Source organism: Plutella xylostella, chromosome 13 (genome assembly GCF_932276165.1).
Source record: "Plutella xylostella chromosome 13, ilPluXylo3.1, whole genome shotgun sequence".
Classification (NCBI taxonomy): domain Eukaryota; kingdom Metazoa; phylum Arthropoda; class Insecta; order Lepidoptera; family Plutellidae; genus Plutella; species Plutella xylostella.
The window spans coordinates 5631596-5651704 of NC_063993.1; the positions used below are offsets into that span (position 1 = coordinate 5631596).

The 20109-nt window shown below is 38.9% G+C and overlaps 2 protein-coding genes across 5 annotated transcripts; one reads left to right on the top strand and one right to left on the bottom strand.

Moving 5' to 3' along the window:
• The first annotated feature begins 97 nt into the window (after positions 1–97).
• Positions 98–14257, top strand: LOC105398021 (histidine--tRNA ligase, cytoplasmic). 3 transcript variants are annotated; one of them, XM_038112062.2, is made up of 9 exons: positions 98–379; positions 465–740; positions 1545–1757; positions 2118–2339; positions 2998–3204; positions 3686–3980; positions 4149–4249; positions 4566–4748; positions 13909–14257. In XM_038112062.2, exons 1-9 carry the CDS (start codon positions 287–289, stop codon positions 14137–14139), a joined length of 1821 nt encoding a protein of 606 aa, XP_037967990.2. In that variant the 5' UTR covers positions 98–286; the 3' UTR covers positions 14140–14257. The 3 variants fall into 3 exon arrangements, with proteins under 3 accessions (XP_037967990.2, XP_011568374.3, XP_011568375.3); XM_011570072.3 differs by lacking the exon at positions 465–740 and adding an exon at positions 993–1171 and having other exon boundaries at positions 102–379; positions 13909–14255; XM_011570073.3 differs by lacking the exon at positions 465–740 and having other exon boundaries at positions 103–379; positions 13909–14254.
• On the bottom strand, positions 6145–13661 carry LOC119691926. Of its 2 annotated transcripts, XM_048625169.1 has the most exons (6): positions 13089–13661; positions 11364–11498; positions 11095–11152; positions 10038–11022; positions 8350–8550; positions 6145–7711 (listed from the first exon to the last, which is right to left on the bottom strand). In XM_048625169.1, exons 4-6 carry the CDS (start codon positions 10612–10614, stop codon positions 6168–6170), a joined length of 2322 nt encoding a protein of 773 aa, XP_048481126.1. In that variant the 5' UTR covers positions 10615–11022; positions 11095–11152; positions 11364–11498; positions 13089–13661; the 3' UTR covers positions 6145–6167. The 2 variants fall into 2 exon arrangements, with proteins under 2 accessions (XP_048481126.1, XP_048481127.1); XM_048625170.1 differs by having other exon boundaries at positions 8350–11022.
• Positions 14258–20109: the final 5852 nt, after the last annotated feature.

Sequence of the window (20109 nt, forward strand, 5' to 3'; positions counted from 1 at the left end):
AACAAGAGGAACTGTCAAATAAATTTAAAAAGGTAAATATAACCTACAATTTTTGACAGCTTCACAGATTATAAGCCATGTGATAATTGACGTGACGTGACGTTGACGTTTCTTTTGCTGCTTTTGCATTCGATTTTGCTTCTTGTGCAAATCGCAAGGTTTGGATTGAATTGAACAGTTATTTTAAAGAGAAAGGGTGCAATTATTCTCTTGCCAGGCATTTGTGTAGTTGTGCTCGATATTTTAGCCTTGAGTTCCTTGATAGATACGTGATTTATTAAAAATTATGGCTGATTCTAAGGATACATTACTGCTCAAAATCAAGGAGCAAGGTGATCTTGTAAGGAAATTGAAATCTGCTAAGGAATCCAGTGAAAAGGTAAGATAACTTGACTGTTTGTGTGATGCTTTGTTAAGGTTATCCAAGATAGTACACATACTTAACCTAATTACTTATTTTATAGGCCTCTAAACAGCCTGATAGATTGCAGTATAACATTGAAGAACTTGATGTTCACTTTTCTCAGTACAGTTATATTTGTGGATATGTACCTACCGATAACGATACAGAGCTGTTTAACCATCTTAGTCCAGCAGTTGTTAATTTTGATCAGTATCTTAACATCAAGAGGTGGTGGTACCATATGCGGAGTTTCACAGACTTTGAACAATCATTATTTATAACAAAATATCCACCAGATATATTAAAAAAGTGTAATTCTAAACCCTTGGATGTTCAGGTCAGTCCAAATGTTGAGTTTGGTGTGTAGATAGATTCTGTATTCTAAATATTTTGTTTTGGCATGCCTTGTTCTATGCATAATATAAAACAGCACCATATAAATATTATTAAATGGTATATGGTACACCCCTTAGCCTCCTGAAACTTGTTTTGAATCTGAACCTCCACATATGGGCACCGTCACCCTGACTATAGTAACAATATGATTTTATTGATGTACTTAAACTCTTTCTTTTGTTTTGGGTACCAGTGGTGACGGAGACTGTATGTGGTCAGATTTAACGCAACAGAATAGCAAATAAGAAAATAAGCATGTCTGCTTTCAAAACTCTCAGTTATCTGAGGAGCAAAGCAATGGTGATGCAGTTTCGTAAAGCGATTGTCAAAAGCAATTTCGCTAGAACTATTGCATCATCACCCTGCCTGCAGGTAGGCAGTGTAGTTACTTTATGCTTGGCTGGCAGTTCCATAGTTATTATAGTGCAATGTAATGGTTGCAAAAAACATTGAGTTTTTATATGATTTTGTACATAGTTAGACTGTTAATGAATAAAAAAGTACCTAAAGCATAAAATTGATTACCAGTTCTATTGGCATGTTCTTAGTTGGAACTATGAATTTATTTTTGCAATGTTCTAATTTATTGCCTTTCATTTCAATTATTTTTAATGAAAACATGTGAAAGTTATAGCAGCAAATAATTTTTAGGAGGAGAGGAGAACAAAATATCCCACCATATACTTTTGGAATGTAGTAGGTACTAGCAAAAGTTTTTTTTTACAATAAATTTATTAAATTGCAGATACAAGAGGAAGTAGCAAAACTACTAGCATTGAAAGCACAACTAGGCACTGAAGATGCTGCTCCTCAGAAGTTTACTCTTAAAACCCCCAAAGGAACCCGGGACTACAACCCGCAACAGATGACTATACGGAACCAGGTCCTGGAGAAGATTGTTGAGGTTTTCAAGAAGCATGGGGCAGAGTGCATTGATACGCCTGTATTTGAACTCAAGGTATATTATTATTATTGTCCATAAGTTTTATGTAAAGTCTGCAACAATACATTCTAAAGAAAATTTCAGGAGAAAGATTTAGCTTTTTTTTATTGTAGGCATGTAAGCTGTTATAGAAATAACCGAAAACAATAAATAGCAATATGGTAAAGAGAGTTAAAAATTATTAGGTAAACATAGGATGAGAAAATCAGTCAAAAGTGACAGCAGAGTGAAAGTGACAAAGAACTACTGATCACATCCAGTAACATGTTTCATGCGGGTTATTATTATAGTATATTATTAGGTACGTGTAGCAGATTTCCTAATGAAAAAATAATCCCATACCAAAAACAAAAAATAACTTTCTCTCCTACACAGGAAGTGCTTACCGGCAAGTACGGTGAAGACGCCAAGCTGATATACGACCTCAAGGACCAGGGCGGTGAGATCCTGGCCCTCCGCTATGACCTGACAGTGCCTCTCGCACGGTACTTAGCTATGAGCAAGATCAACACGCTGAAGAGATACCACATAGCCAAGGTGTACCGACGCGATAACCCTGCTATGACCAAGGGGAGGTACCGCGAGTTTTATCAGTGTGTGAGTATTTATTTAATTGTGTTGAGGGTCAGTGATAAAGTAGGTCAACACTTACTTTGCAACAGGTAAAAGATAAGAGTTATTTTTACTAGTAGTAGCCCTAAATTAATGAATAAAGCAAGATGTCTGTGTCAGAAATAACAAAATAACATATACTATTCTTTTGGTGTTGGCATTTGTTTCTGATGCAAAGTAAAGAGTCTATTATTTTATTTGACCTACTAAAATAAATAATTACAATGTGCGTCACTCGATAGATAAAAGATAAGTTGGTGGCACTACAAGTATAGGTCGTCAAGTTTGAGGTCAACCTTGAGTTGAAGAGGTCAGTTAATTTTAATGATTAAAATATGTGCCAAGTTCAAGGGTGATTGCAATTTACATTCAAATGCACAGAGTGTGATGTAATTTTCAACTAAGCACAATCACTTTTCGTGAAATGCGACTCACTGATCATTGCGGCTGTTATTATTTAATGGCAGTCAGCCACTGACTCTAATATGACTGCCTAATTCTTTTATCACCTGGCATTATAACTCTTTTGCTTGTAACCGTCACAAAATACCAACCTGCAGAATAACAGGCCAGTACCTATCAAGGTCATCCCACCACTCCCCGGAATTATGCGCATAAAATAACTTAAATTTTCATTCCCCAGGATTTCGACATAGCCGGGCAATACGACCCGATGGTCCCGGACGCGGAGTGCCTGAAGGTGGTCACGGAGATCCTGCAGAGCCTCGACATAGGGGCCTTCGTGCTGAAGGTGAACCACCGCCGGCTGCTCGACGGCATGTTCGAGACTTGCGGCGTGCCGGCGGACAAGTTTAGGGGGACTTGCTCTACGGTGGATAAGCTGGATAAGGTTGGTGTTTTTTTTTATAATTTATATTTAGGCTTTAGGTATGGTACCTACATGCTTATTAGGCTTAGTGGGAATTTAGGGTAGTTTTTTTCACTGTGAGGTACCCGCTGACAAGTTTAGGGGCACTTGTTCTATGGTTGATAAGCTGGAGACTTTTGGAGACTTTTTTTAGGGTTTTTGTGTTTGTGGGGCTTAGTAAGGCCACTGAATAATAACTAGTACGTAAGGCGTGGGTATTCGAGATTCGGGTTTTAATCGTAATTTTCATTATGGTAACCTTTTTATGAATGTAGGTACTTATTTAAAATTGTAAAATAAAAAGTAGGTATTTATTAACATTATAATCCTAGGTAGTCATAAAAAGCGTATCCAATCAATGATTACTTCATCACCATTAGTTCCTCTGAACTCAAGTTTATTTAAAAAAAATACATTATAAAGTACCAGTTGTACCCTAAACTTGTATCATTATACATTACAGTTGCCATGGGAGGAAGTGAGAACAGAGATGATAAACGAGAAAGGCGTGACCCCCGAGGCAGCGGACCGCATCGGCGAGTACGTAAGACTCAACGGAGGCGCCGAACTCGCCGACAAACTGCTGCAAGACGACAAACTATCCAAAACGAAGGCGGCAGTCGAAGGCCTCGAGGGCATCAAACTGCTGCTCCAGTACTGCGAACTGTACGGCCTGAAAGATAAGATCTTGTTTGACCTGAGCTTAGCCAGAGGACTGGACTATTACACTGGCGTGATCTACGAAGCTGTTTTAACACGTAAGTGTTTTAATTGGTTTAATTAAAACGATTAAAATGTCTTGTTAGTGTGTCGGTTGATTGATTGACGTGTAGTTTAAGGAAATTAACACCGTATTCAGTTTTAACTTAGGATAATTAGATACATGATAGTTTCCGTTTATTAAAATTATTGTTTTGATGTTCCAGAGCCGATTAAACTGGGCAGTGAAGAGGGTACGGTGGGGTCCATCGCCGGCGGAGGCAGATACGACAATCTCGTTGGCATGTTCGACTCTAAAAATAAGCAGGTAGTTATATTTATGATAACATGCTCGCAGAGATTACGCAGATTGCAGCCACATTTCACACTCATGTTATGTCATATCACCAAGCTCCGATCCGGTTGAACCTATTTGGCTGCGTTTATTGCCGAATGAATCATGAGTTTTCTTAGCTAAGTTTTATGAAAATCTATATTGTTATGGTTTCTTATAACGCTACGCTGTACTCAGCAGTTCTATTGCCCATGTTATCCTCTCTTTTAAATAATTATAATTACAAATAATTTAATTTTCTATTATAATTTTTTTCGTTACTAAATTACAACTTGTTATATGTTTGCAGGTGCCCTGTGTCGGAGTGAGTATAGGTGTGGAGCGCATATTCTCCGTGATGGAGGCGAAGTTAGCCGCAGGAGAGATGAAGCTGCGGACCAATGAGGTGCAAGTATACGTCGCCTCGGCACAGAAGAACTTCCTAGAGGAACGCATGAAGATCTGCGCTGAACTCTGGGACGCTGGAATTAAGGTTGGTTTTTGATTGAACTATGTAGTATGAAATGAATTTAGCCAAGGGCGAGCTGAAGCTACGGTCCAATGAGGTGCAAGTATACGATGAAGGACTTTTTAGAGCGTATGAAGATCTGTGCTGAACTTTTGGGCACTGGAATAAAAGTTGGTTGGTTTTTAAGGCTTTAACATACGCCGATGACTTTGAGGATTTGACCTCTACTACAAAAAAATATTTCCTAACGCCATCTAGTCTAACAAATTAGAACTACGTGAACACGAAACAAAACTTTAGATAAATATGTTTTTTTTTCAAATAATTAATATTGAGCTAGAAATTTAATAAACTTGAAGCTAACGAGTAGGTAACTACTTGGTAGGTACAGACTTACATGATATTTTGACATGTTATTTCGTTCTGAGGTTAAAACTTTTAAATGTCAGTATTACTAAAATACCAAACCCGAGTCATCATCATCATCATTATCATCATCATCAGCTGATGATGGACTCCGAAGATGGGTACTGGATCTCGAGGATGGTAAGCAGTAGACATACCGTCATTGAGCTCGTTGTAATCAGCTCAGCGAGACGATACTAGAAATGTGACTATATGGACCTCATGATGGACTCCGAAGGTGGGTACTGGATCTCGAGGATGGTAAGCAGTAGACATACCGTCATTGAGCTCGTTGTAATCAGCTCAGCGAGACGATACTAGAAATGTGACTATATGGACCTCATGATGGACTCCGAAGGTGGGTACTGGATCTCGAGGATGGTAAGCAGTAGACATACCGTCATTGAGCTCGTTGTAATCAGCTCAGCGAGACGATACTAGAAATGTGACTATATGGACCTCATGATGGACTCCGAAGGTGGGTACTGGATCTCGAGGATGGTAAGCAGTAGACATACCGTCATTGAGCTCGTTGTAATCAGCTCAGCGAGACGATACTAGAAATGTGACTATATGGACCTCATGATGGACTCCGAAGGTGGGTACTGGATCTCGAGGATGGTAAGCAGTAGACATACCGTCATTGAGCTCGTTGTAATCAGCTCAGCGAGACGATACTAGAAATGTCACTATATGGACCTCATGATGGACTCCGAAGGTGGGTACTGGATCTCGAGGATGGTAAGCAGTAGACATACCGTCATTGAGCTCGTTGTAATCAGCTCAGCGAGACGATACTAGAAATGTGACTATATGAACCTGATGATGGACTCCGAAGGTGGGTACTGGATCTCGAGGATGGTAAGCAGTAGAGTAGACATACATATATAAAAAAACATCTCAGGTCTCTTCTATGTCCTAACCAAACCAACTTCAAAATTAAAACAGAATATAACTAACGTAAATTATATAAATTCTCTTAGATGTATCGGGTAATTTTTATTCAAAAATTGGGTAGGTTGTACAAGTATTTTTTATTTAATTTTTATCATAATCTAAATATTTCGAACAGGTGGGTGTTTCAGTAACGGTAGGACTGTCTCTAGTTTTACTATCAGGGTCATCATCATAATCTAAATATTTCGAACAGGTGGGTGTTTCAGTAACGGTAGGACTGTCTCTAGTTTTACTATCAGGGTCATCATCATAATCTAAATATTTCGAACAGGTGGGTGTTTCAGTAACGGTAGGACTGTCTCTAGTTTTACTATCAGGGTCATCATCATAATCTAAATATTTCGAACAGGTGGGTGTTTCAGTAACGGTAGGACTGTCTCTAGTTTTACTATCAGGGTCATCATCAGTGCCCAAGGCACATATTGCATTTTCAAGATTATTTTTATTTTGTTTTTTTTTCCCTTTTTTATTGGATTTCATTTTAATTGCGTCTAAAATATATTGCGGATTTCTTATTTCCAAACTTCTTGTGTGTCGTGGATCTAGCAATTCGGGTAAAATGCAATTTAAATAAAATTGACATAATTTTTCCTTCATGTTTTGCTCGAAAAAATCATCGTCTCTCTCGATCCATTCTATTTTTAATGGTTCTTTTGAACTATACCACACCGCGAATAAACATTTTTCACGTCTAGTTACGTGCAGTTGGCCCTGTATTTGGTAGAACCAAACGTGTGATTTATTAATTGTTAATTTGCCGCTTTTATCTTTGGTCCAGAAATTTACCTTCTTTTTGGCGATAGCCTCATCGATACCCATTTTGAAAGCCGTTATAGGGCATTTCACTTCTACAATAATATCATCCCCACATAATCCGTCCGGAGTAGCCCCTAGATATGGAATATCTGGGTCTATAAAAAGCCCACAGGGTCTTATATCAATCGCCTCTTGAGCCGCCAGTTGATCCAGAGCCGTCTTCTCATTTTCATTTCCATGTTGAATGGATTCTGCATCAATGGAAATTTTGTACAGAAGCTGCTTAACCGTATTGGCACAGCTTGTATCTGGTCTCATTTTAATTATTTTGCCAAAGTTAGAAGCTGTCAGCATCGATCGGCGGAATTCTAGCCATTCACCAGACTGGCTCTGTAGTATTGTCCTTTGCTCAATATCATGTCTCTCGCTCTCTGTTTTTCTCATAGTATTGAGAAAATTATTTTTCATGTCCTCCAAGACGCTATCTGAAACATCGGGCCTTTCACTGTTTTCACCGTAGCTTTTTTTTTCTTCTTTTTGATTTGCGAATGGCAGGCGCCGTTTCTTGTAAGAGTATTTCTTTAATAGCAGAGCTCGTCTACGTTTTCTATCTTCCAGCTTCTTCAAGCTTCCTCTGGGGCTTTTACCAGTAATTCTTTTTAACATAATGGTAACTGGGTTTCTCTTTGCGTTAAATGAGACTGCGGATGCAGCACAGCGAGTTTGATATCCTCGGCGCAGGGAGTAATTTACCCGTTTTCCACCCACAAATTTCGCCACAATGCTGTGAAAGCACTCCACAATGTTGCTGTCCACGTTGTGGGCTAAACTTCGTGAATGTCCTGCTAGGCTGTTAACGATGAAACAAAGGAGAATGGCGAAACCTGACCCGCTTAGCGTAAGTTAGCAGCCACTAACCAAACCTATTTTAAGTTATTGATAAAAATGTCTATTATCAGGGAAAAATATTTTAAAAAATCTAAACCATGGGGTTCTTGAGATATTAGGGTTCAAAAGTAAATTAATTAAATTATTTTTTTTCGTTAAATAAGATTTTGATGAATAGTACACGCACAAATAAGTTTTATAATGTAAATCATGGGATCCCCAATACATAGCGCATCACAAAATGTATTACATGACTTTATTTATGCAAATAATATCATAATTATTTTTGCACATTTCACACTAAGAAACCTATTTTTATAAAGAGACCAATTTCAAAAATTATTTCATTCTATTCAAGTTCCCGTTATCCCGAAGTAACATACAATACTTTTTATCCAGGAATTCCCACGGGAACACTTTTAAAATCAATTTTTAGCTCGAGGGTAACATCTATTACAGTAGAAAGACTTGATCTTTTAGCACCTATATTTTCGTTCTCCCATGCCTCATAATAATAAAATTAATACCAGGATATACTGTAGTTACGGACTACACATTAGTGTAGGTTTCATCAATGGCCGCTCTGGGTCATGGCGCCATAGAGAAATGGCCATTCTCCTTTTTTGCCAAAGTGCACTTGTAAAAAATTCTGTAGGTACATCACAAACATTTTCCTTGTTAGTCTGGCAAAAATGGCTTTTGCAATTGCAATGGTTGCCGAAGGCATGTAAGTGCAATGTTTGAATTTCTTCAAACAGTTTTTGAGTGCAAAAGTCAATGTTGTCTTCATTAGTTTTAGTATGATGTTCAATACATTTAACCTCTAGAATGCCGTGTGCCAGATCTGTCCCAACCCCCTTTGTCTGCCTAGTGACAGATCTGTCCCAAGAGCACTTCATCGCGATTTTTGTGATTTTAGTTATTAATTACCATGAAATAGAGTATGAAATCACCTGTGATTTATTCTATATGAATGAAACAACCATCGACAACATTCATTGAATCAAAAACTTCACTTGTTTACTAGTAGCGCGAAATTCAAATTTTGGTACCTTGAACAGTCCTTGTACTCGCGACTGTTGGTAATAAAATAGAGATTTCGTATGGAAAAAACGTCAAAAGGTAAGTAAATACTATGTTTTCTTGTTATTTATTCAATTTTGAAGGTATAGTGATAAATCAATAGTATAAAAAAATACAAAAAATCTAGTTTTTATCGATCTAAAATTGTACCGGATAATTGCCTGAAGGGTGCGTAACTTTGTAAACTGTTTTCTACACTGTTATGTAAAAACATCAATAAATAATTTATTTCATTTATAAAGATAATTTTATTGATAAAACATATTTATATCGGTTTATTCAATAAATAGCCAAAATATTAGAGAAAATCAATATTTATCAAGGTGCATCCAAAATTCACACACACACATACTCAAACAAAATGGCCGCCGCTCGTGTGTGTACACGATGTGCGTTGGGCTGTTATACAGCGTGTTTTATTTTTTAGGATCATCGCTCTAGTGAACGTGAAGTTTAGGCTCTTTAGAATGATATCGATGTGTAGATGAGTCTGAGAGGGTGATCACCTGTCCTATTTATATAAATAAATATATGTATTTATATATGTATATATTTATAGTATCATATTTGTTGAAAGTAGGTTAACGAATAAGTAAATATGATTCAGTAAGTAACTTACGTTTAAGTTTTTATAATTTAGTATGCTAAAATACGAAACATTATAAAAATATTATCATTCTTGTTTTATTTCATCAAAAGTGAACACCCTTGATTTGGGACAGATCTGGCACACGGCGCACTGGAGCAAGCTCCGGTCACGCACACATGCACATGTACAGAAAATGGAGTCTTTTGAAATAAAGCAAATTATAGTCTGTTTTCAAAATATAAATTATGAATCTATTTCCTCTAGAGTTTATACTTTATTGATATCAGTTGATAGCTATATAATCTCTTCAAGTAATAAGTATAAAAAAACCTGGATTGAAACTAAAATTATATTGAAATAGAGGTATTTTACTGTGATGGGTGCAGTTTCAAGTAAAAATCTGTAATCAATGACCTATAGAAATCAAATAAAACTATTATAACCAATAAAATTCATTGTAACATGTTCATTAGCTATCTGACAATAAATTACAATCGATACATTATTGAGTACCAAACAATAATACCCAAATATTCATATAAATGTGATTCCCGCGCGGGCGCTCTCTACTGCCAAAAAGCGCCGGCAGACGGCGGTTACATGTGTGCGCGGCTGTTCGGCATAGGAAAGGTTAATAACAGCAGACCTCATCCACATAACCCTTTGCTTTGTTATGTACTTTCGGTACCGTATCGGATATTTAGTTTCTGTAATCAAGGCCATCAATTTGTTACAAAAATTTCTAAGAAGGTGATTGCGACACTCTACTTTCTCCACTGTGTCGCTGGGATAGGGCCTAGCTTCTAAAATTTTTGAATATGTGCTAGAGTCACCATCAGAAATAACACGGCCATAAATTAGTCCGTGCATTTCTATGGATGACTTAAAGCCCTCCACAATAATAGATGACTCCATTGCAGTTGATGGACCACTATAGTTTTTATAACATTGATGAAGCCTCTTTGTTGCATTTGATCGCTTTTGATCTAGCATGCATATGCTGCAATATTTATTTTTTACTCCAAGGAATAAAATTTTGCCCGTATTCTTGCCTATTATGGCAGCAGCACCCGATAGTGCAGAATAGTTCTTTTTGTAGGATCGCTTACTCCAGCATCCATCCGTCACTACGTCAATGATAGGTATTCCATCTTTATTTATTCTGCCTGCTTTAATTGCCATTGCTTTTTCCTCTTTACCAGCTTCTGCCATTGAGGTTTCAAGTGCCTTTTGCTATTGTTCCGACACCACGTTATGGTGTTTCTGGTACGTGTTTTGGGTCATTAGCGGCAGATCTAAAGCTGACGACAGTTCTACCAGCTGCGAATGTCCACAACCAATAGCGACAGTACCCGCAACAGCAGCATTGTTAATGTCACAATCGCCTGAAACATTATTTACAAAAAATTTAAGGTTGCACATATTGCATTTGAATGTGAATTTAGAATTAAATCCACATTCCTTCTCTCCTACAAGCTCTAGAGCTTGAATACCGCAACCCAAAGGACCGTGACTGCCTATTTCTTTGAGTTTATTGAAAAAATAATCAATTTCAACAATTCGTCTTCCAGTCGAAATTTTTCTTGGTTCTTGGTCTGGAATCTTGTTTTCCGGTAAAACCTAAAACAGTAAAAGAGATTTATACCACCAATCAAGTTAATTAAACAATCAAGTATATAAAATGTTGTTTACTTCAAATAAATGTGGCTCGTTTTCGTCGACTTCCATACTGGAATGTGCCTCTGAGAGTCTATAAAAAAAAACACGATTATTAAAATAAATGTAATTTAAATATTGTATCTAATAATAGAAATAAAATTTTAATTATCCTAATAATAATGTTAATATTTTCTGATAAATTATTTATTATTATCAAATACTAACACTGGTACATACATACATATATGACACGAATATATCGCAGAATAGAACATATAAATAAGAGTGAAATTAAAACTTACGAAGCAGAAATATCTGCTTGTGGTTGTGATATTTTTGCAGGTAAATGTTCACCAACGGCATGACTACCTTCCTCTTGCGATTTTAGTTGATCTGCCATAGGTTCATCAGGCTTGTTTCCGCTCTTCCTTTCATTCCTATAAAAAAAAGCAAGAAAATAAACAGGATGTTGCTAAAAGGGTATATATACTAAGCCGAAACCTACGTGTGCAGCACGTTACATTAAATCCAAGACCGAAAATGAAATCAGAATGTCAAAATTCGCTTACATATAACATGCTAGAGATCCAGTACTCACTTTTAAAATCCGTCATCAGCTATATCTAGCCACCTTTCTAGTATCGTCTCGCTGAGCTGATTACAACGAGCTCAATGACGGTATGTCTACTGCTTACCATCCTCGAGATCCAGTACCCACCTTCGGAGTCCATCATGAGGTCCATATAGTCACCTTTCTAGTATCGTCTCGCTGAGCTGATTACAACGAGCTCAATGACGTTATGTCTACTGCTTACCATCCTCGAGATCCAGTACCCACCTTCGGAGTCCATCATGAGGTCCATATAGTCACATTTCTAGTATCGTCTCGCTGAGCTGATTACAACGAGCTCAATGATGGTATGTCTACTGCTTACCATCCTCGAGATCCAGTACCCACCTTCGGAGTCCATCATGAGGTCCATATAGTGACATTTCTAGTATCGTCTCGCTGAGCTGATTACAACGAGCTCAATGACGGTATGTCTACTGCTTACCATCCTCGAGATCCAGTACCCACCTTCGGAGTCCATCATGAGGTCCATATAGTCACATTTCTAGTATCGTCTCGCTGAGCTGATTACAACGAGCTCAATGACGGTATGTCTACTGCTTACCATCCTCGAGATCCAGTACCCACCTTCGGAGTCCATCATGAGGTCCATATAGTCACATTTCGAGTATCGTCTCGCTGAGCTGATTACAACGAGCTCAATGACGGTATGTCTACTGCTTACCATCCTCGAGATCCAGTACCCACCTTCGGAGTCCATCATGAGGTCTATATAGTCACATTTCTAGTATCGTCTCGCTGAGCTGATTACAACGAGCTCAATGACGGTATGTCTACTGCTTACCATCCTCGAGATCCAGTACCCACCTTCGGAGTCCATCATGAGGTCCATATAGTCACATTTCTAGTATCGTCTTGCTGAGCTGATTACAACGAGCTCAATGACGGTATGTCTACTGCTAACCATCCTCGAGATCCAGTACCCACCTTCGGAGTCCATCATGAGGTCCATATAGTCACATTTCTAGTATCGTCTCGCTGAGCTGATTACAACGAGCTCAATGACGGTATGTCTACTGCTTACCATCCTCGAGATCCAGTACCCACCTTCGGAGTCCATCATGAGGTCCATATAGTGACATTTCTAGTATCGTCTCGCTGAGCTGATTACAACGAGCTCAATGACGGTATGTCTACTGCTTACCATCCTCGAGATCCAGTACCCACCTTCGGAGTCCATCATGAGGTCCATATAGTCACATTTCTAGTATCGTCTCGCTGAGCTGATTACAACGAGCTCAATGACGGTATGTCTACTGCTTACCATCCTCGAGATCCAGTACCCACCTTCGGATTCCATCAGGGGTCAGGTTCAGCAACAAATTTTACTTGGTTGTACAAGTTGCACTTGAAACTTGCCAGGTCTAAATTTGAGTTTTGTTTGGTAGGTACTTACAATAATTTCCGAAGTTCTTGTCCTCGCCTCACTTGACACTTTTTTTATATTTTGGCATTTCGCAAAAAATCCGCGGGTAAAAACGAAAATACGCAAATATTTAATTATTATTGGCTCCGAAACACAAGCGCAGTCCTTCCGTCGCAAAGCGTTGAGGTGGACTGAGGACAGGCCGCAGGCAGGGCTCGCGGGTGTGAAATTGCGGGGGGAAGCCCATTGCGCTTGAGTTTATGTACCTTTTATTACTTTCCATGCCCAGGAAACGAGTTAATACATATTTTTTTTTATAGAATCAATAATATAAACTTTACCTAATAATACGTGTAAGATTAAAATAAATCGCATTAGCCGTTTTGGAGAGAATTTGTAATTTATATCTAAATCTGTGGTACGATTGTAATTTTTTTTCGGGGAATTGGTATAGCTATTATCTTTTTTGGTTTTATCAATCGATACAGTAGGCTTCAAACCACAATATATATTTTTTTCAAATGCATAGGAGCAACAGTTCTTCCAACAATTTAATTTAAACTAGCCCTAGTTGACCGATTTGAACACTGTTCAAGCCTTAATGAAAATTGAAACTATGTAGAGATGCGTCATCGAAGTTAAGTTAGTATTGGTGGCTAGTAGAAGACGCTGGGTTTAGTTTGAATTTGAAGATCTTATAATTGTAATATCGCAGACACTTTCAAGTTCCCAGGGATTCCTATTCTGGGATATCTCTATCACAGTTTGTATCGCCTATGTCAGAGCAATAATTACACCCCCGTTTAAATTATGACAAAAATTACAATTTTCCTTTTTCTTCCTTTTCCAGACGGAACAATCATACAAGAAGAACCCTAAAATGTTAAACCAGCTGCAATACTGCGAAGACGCGGGTATTCCCCTCGCCGTAGTGTTGGGCGAGTCCGAGCTCAAGCGGGGGCTCGTCAAACTGAGGGACATCACTAGCCGCGAGGAATTGGAAGTGGCTAGAGCTGACCTGGTGAAGGAACTCAGGGAGAGAATACAAGCACTAGATGTTAAGACCGCTAATGGAGTGTAGAATGGTGGAAGTGGAATTTTTGGAGGTTTCAAAGTTTTTGTTGTGATATTTTTTTATCAGTTTGTTGGGTGTTATGCCACATTTTTACCTACTCGATTTATAGGCTGCATATTTATCCCCTTATTCATAAAAAAAGTTATAAAACGTTTTTTTATTATAAAATAAATAGCCCTTTCTCTTAAAAACTTAAAGAATGTTTTAACTATTGAACTGTTTTGTCCTTCTCTGTCAAAGAACAAATTGTTTTCTGTCAGAGAGTGACAAAACAGTTCAATAGCTAAAACGTCCAATAACTTATTTATGAATAAAAGGGTTGGGCAACAGTAATGAAGCTTTGACGCTGAAAGTTGCAACTCGTATCGGATAAGTGTGGTAAATACCGAAAGTTAAATTGATGATAGAAGTACTTGGAATGGTTTCATCTTTTTTATTGACTGCAGTGCAGAGTTTGAGTTCCTCCCCAGTTTAATTGGATTTAAAATACTTAATTGATTCATAAGATTTACGCTGTTTTGGTTTTTATTTTTATTTGTCTTTAAATTATTAATTAGTTACCTAAACGTTAAATAAACGTTAAAAGTATTATAATACACAAGCTTGCATAGTAAAGTTAAGGTTTAGGTATGTATACTATTGTTACGTCATATTTATAATTTAACAATAGGGCATTTCTTATAATACAAAGAAAATTTCTTATACAGGGTGTTGCAAAAAGGGTATACTAAGCCGAAACCTACATGTGCAGCAGGGTATATCTAAGCCTGAAACTGAAATCAGAAATTGAAAATTCGCGAATTTTTTTTTACTTTTTCCATAGAAACTTTGTTGGTCACGTGACTTTTTACTATGGAAAATAAAATAAAAATTTCGCGAATTTCCAATATTTGATTTCAGTTTCGGGCTTAGATATACCATACTGCACATGTAGGTTTCGGCTTAGTATACCAATTTTGCAACACCCTGTATAAAAATGAAATTTATAGAATTGTTCTATTTATCTTTAAATATGGGTTTTTGTATGCCAGGGATATAGGATACAAGCTTTTTTGCAAACTATAGTTTTATTCATTTTTGTAAGTTACAAATTCAATGGCCGTGCTTAAATACTGATGTGTACCTATATTTTATACAAGCATTTATGTTACCTGTGAGTGAATTTGTCTGAATAAACATTTTTACTTCATTTATGTGCTTTTTAAATTATATAATCCACTTTTAAAGGAATAAATAGCTCATTGAGCAATAGGCTACCAATTACATAAGTACGTAATTTATATTAATAGAAATTTCAGCGAACTACCGATAAGCCAATGATTACTCATCGATTCATGGAAATTAGAGACAAAATTTAAATGGACACATGTAATGTGCATCAAAATCATAGGGCAAGGTATCAGGCTGGGTCAACAAAAACAAAGGTGTACCTACTTAGTTCGAATTGCGCATCATTCGATTGCTTTTGAAATGACACCATCCTAACGTCTGTATCCTGTACAAAGTATATAATATAATTATGTAATGATATATGTAGGTAATACCTATTTGGAGTCATCTCAAACACGGCCATCCGACCCCAAGCTTGGCAAAGTTTGTAATATGGGTCAGACAGCTGATATAATTATCTACACCTACAGAGATAGAACATTGATAGATAAACATATCATCATCCGACCCATCACGTCCCCACTGCTGGGGCACGGGCCTCCTTCCATTGAAGGAAGGGTGTAGGCCTAGTCCACCACGCTGGCCTAGTGCGGGTTGGTGGACCCCAACACAAGCAATTAAGCTTGTGCTGGGAGAGTTGTCGGGTAAGTGGGCAACCCCACTGTCAGATAAATAAATAAATATATAATAAATAATAAATCTGACTATATAGGCTTAACGACTGCTGCCGAAGCAGCAACCGGGACCCACAGCTTAACGTGCCGGTTGTAGCACGGAAGCGTCCAGAAAATAACCACTTGAAATCGGTCACCCATCCAATGGCTGACTGTGCCAGTTGCTGCTTAACCTCGGTGACCAGTTACGATCACTGAGGCCCGCTCGACTACGGACGCTTCGTAGATAAACATATGATAAGATAAAATAGAATTTTATTCCAAGACCCGAGTATAAATTTAATATCAGCCCCGGCCGGAGATCGAACCCGGGACTTTCGGCATAGCAGTAGTCACTCAGACATTGGTTGTTGGTAAGTACTTAATACACAGATTAAATAATAAAAATACCTAGTTACTAATAAAAAATAAATACACTCACGAGCAATAAAAAAGTTCCACTCAAACTTTTTCAATATTTAAACAAAATAAGATTTTTTTAAATTTTGATTTGGTGTTAGTGACTAATCTAATGATGTAAGTACGTATATCAATATTGCGTTTTCTAGTAATTTGGTGCTATGCTTAGACAAGTAAACCACTTTGTATTTTAGTGCTCGCGAGTGTAGTTCAGTAGGTATGTCTGGAATACTGTAGTTTGTATCTAATATAGGCTAGTTATTCCACTATCCACCGGTCCAGCGGTGTCCTCGATGATGCGACCTCGGCCGCCGCCTGGCTCTAGCTCCATAACGCCGTGTCAGGGACGAGCTCTGTTTGTGGCTGATTCGGCGCCATTGTTCCCGCCCTGGTTCCTGTCATTGTCCCCTAACAAGCCGTGAATATCAACATCATTCTCTACTGTATAAAACTGTTTATGCAATCGAACTCCTGTCTATTAAAACTCTAACCACCTTATCGATAACATCTCTCGGTAGCTCATAAGCTGGTGTGATGAGATGATTCCGCGATTTAAAAAGTGCTTCAGTGTCTTCGCGTCAGTGATATTATTAGCGTCGCTGATAAACGCCTCGTCAGTGGTGAAAGACGCGTTAGAAGAACATCTGAAGGATGTCGCACACGACGAAGCCGCTAACACCCTCCGCCACGACAAGCAGAAGGGAGAAAAAGTGCACGAGATCGATACTGAAATTACCGACAACCATAAAAACCAATACTCGAAAGCCGATGACGAAGCAAAATATTTAAAAAAGGACCACGATACCAACTCTCATCATGAGAGCGACGCGTACCAGGGACACAATGCACAGCAGGATAAAGTCGAAGAAAGCAAAGCGGGTGGTTACAAGAGGGGTCACAAAAAGGGGCATCACAAGCAAGGCTTCCAAAACTCCTATCACAAAGATGAATCGTCCAATAAAAGCACGTTCTTTGATGACTTCAACGATGAGGGAGATCAAGCCGCCTACAACAGCCGACTGAACAGCCACGACAACCAGGGCGGCAGGAGCTACCAGGGGGCCCACAACAAGGGGCAAGAGTACGTGCGGGACAACCACCACGGCGGCGGGTACGCGCGGCGCGGCGAGCTGGGGGACTCCCGCGCCGGCCACCGCGACCACGCGCGCCGCTACCACCTCGATGACCGCGCCAACCACAACCAGTACCACGACGACCGCAACCAGTACGACCGGAGAAAGGAACACGACCGGTACGACTACCAGAAGCCAGTCGTGCACCACGACCGCGGCTGGGACCAGTGGGACGACAGGCGAGACTGGGACAGACCTGTGTACAGAGGCTGGCAGAGTGACCCCGGCTGGCAGAGGGACCCCGGCTGGGATAGGAACTACGGGGGGCCAGGGTACTACGATGATCATGGGTTGCGTCACGACGGCGGATACGGGTATGGACCTAACCACGGCTTTGGGTATGGCTACGACGAGTCTAGAGCTGATCCGGTGGCTGAGGTTCCTGTGCCCAATAGTCCGGTGATAGCGCAGAGGAAGCAGACCATCACTATTTATGAGGATCCTCGGTATGATGGTAAAGACAAGGGGCAGTTGCGGCGCGAGGAGGGCGACCACTTGCAGCTGGACTTCAAGCCGAGCAGCCAGCGCTACGCCAGCTATGACGACACCTACTACGCACCCCTGAGGGACGGCAGAGTAGAATCTAGCAAAATTAACAGATTAGTATATAATTACAAGAGACAATAAACTTATTTATTTGTTTTGTATAAAGTTCTTTTATTTATGATTTTAATTTTCAGCTACTCGTAACTACGTACGAGAATATGGCAAATTACAGGACATCCAATTTGAGCTTTACAATTTTCATCATAAACCGTCGTCAGTGATCGTCAATCGTCAAAATCAATTTCGATGTGAAATGCACATGTGTAAGTATTTCAATATGCACGTAAAGCTATTTGGACAGGGCACGTGCGTAGGTAGTTTCCTCAATATGTGAAATTTTCGTATATCCTCATATTTGAGTTGAATCGGTGGAGCGTATGAGTCAAATATTGGTGATGGGAAGATTCCTAGAGGCAGTTGCTAGGTGACGGACAGCGGCCGTCCGCTGGCGACATATTTCAATATGGCACGTCTGCCTGTGCAAATCGGTGCGTGCGTTCAACCGTGTCTCGACTGAACGGACCATGCCTAATCGGCCGTCGCTAGACCCCTCATAGCTACTCATATCGTACGAACGTATCATGTTTATTTTATGGTATTGTGTTATTGGTTACTTTAAGTGGTCCCTGTGTAACCTGAAAACCCAAGTGTAGACTATAGACTTAGTATCAGTATTATAATCAGTATAAGTATTAGTATCAGTATCAGTATAAGTCTATGGTGTAGACCCATAACTGTATAGTATTATGACAGAAAGTTAATTCACTCATAAATTAATGACGTAAATGAAGCTATTCCGCTTGAAGGAGCTCATAATTTGTTCAGTGAGCACACCGCAGCTCGCGCCGTGTCTTCAAACTCTTGGGTGTCTTTGACGATTATTTCTGATAAGTTCCCCAAATTAAGTCGCTTTATTGCCCTCTCCAGTTTAATTAAAAGACATCGTTATTGCGCCACTACCCACGGTAGACATTTTTCAGTGCTTTTATTTGTAATTTAAATTCGGCAACCCTTCGCTGCGGTTCGCTTTAGGGGGATAAACTAATTTTAAAACGCTAAGCTCCCGACTCAGTCTCGTTAAGGTTTTATAATATGTGCTCCAGCAACATTTTAAAATTGGATTAGCCTGACACTCGGTTAAATATAAACCTTTGTTTCCTGTATTTTTTACCTCCACTGATGTACCCATTGTGTCGGCTAGCATGGTAGGTCCTTTGTGTTTTTAATTTATGGACAATTCATGAATACGGATGAAGTGGTTGTTACAAATAAAATCGTAAGGACATGCAGATTAACTGCCAATTTACAAGTGAAAGAACTACCTTCGTAGCTCGTAATATAAGCTTTTACAGCAACAAACCTTCATCAAACGCGGGGAAATTTTCAGTTTCTGAAATATTTCTGCATTTATTAAGGATAAGTAGTTTTACAAAGGCTGTGATTGATGGCTTGTTTGCTCTGAATATTTATTCCTACGACATATACCAGAGTATACCTCTAGAAGTTTTAAAAGAAAGAGTAAAACAAACCGGGTCGCAGTGGAAAAAAAAGTAGAGTTCGTAGCGAAGATACTAATCACCGATCCCTTTCTTTTATTGCACTTGCTAACGACTTGTCTTAGCACTGAAGCCATTTCAAAATGGCGAATAACAACACGCCAATAATCGTTAGCTGCGATTGGAAAACAAAACTGTGATTATATGGCATTATCTCAATGTTTTCCTGTCCCTTTTCTTCTCTTGCAAATGTGTATAATTGTCTCTATCGTTTCGAGAGGGATTCAGGAGATAGAGTGACATTGCTTTAACGAACTTTCGATAGCCGTTGGGGTGATGGGGTTCTGGAGACTTGGATTTATTTGCTCGGAATCCGTGGGGTTTGGGGATTATGTACCTATGTTGGTGCAAAATAATAGCTAAAGTATCATTTAGAAATTGTTATAAGTCTACCCGGAAAAACCTATAAAAGTCAATAGAATAACTAAACATCCAGGAAGGAACAAACAATTACAGTAAGTATAAAATACCGATACCAAGTTTCCTTCCTACCAACCA

Coding starts and splice junctions, on each gene's coding strand:
- LOC119691926 (XM_048625169.1), bottom strand. CDS start 10,614: ATGGCAGAAGCTGGTAAAGAGGAAAAAGCAATGGCAATTAAAGCAGGC. Junction 8,551..10,037: donor GTGGATGAGGTCTGCTGTTA/TTAACCTTTCCT, acceptor GCATTCTAGAGG/TTAAATGTATTGAACATCAT. Junction 7,712..8,349: donor AAGTGCACTTTGGCAAAAAA/GGAGAATGGCCA, acceptor TCGCCATTCTCC/TTTGTTTCATCGTTAACAGC.
- LOC105398021 (XM_038112062.2), top strand. CDS start 287: ATGGCTGATTCTAAGGATACATTACTGCTCAAAATCAAGGAGCAAGGT. Junction 2,340..2,997: donor ACCGCGAGTTTTATCAGTGT/GTGAGTATTTAT, acceptor TTCATTCCCCAG/GATTTCGACATAGCCGGGCA. Junction 3,981..4,148: donor CTACGAAGCTGTTTTAACAC/GTAAGTGTTTTA, acceptor TTGATGTTCCAG/AGCCGATTAAACTGGGCAGT.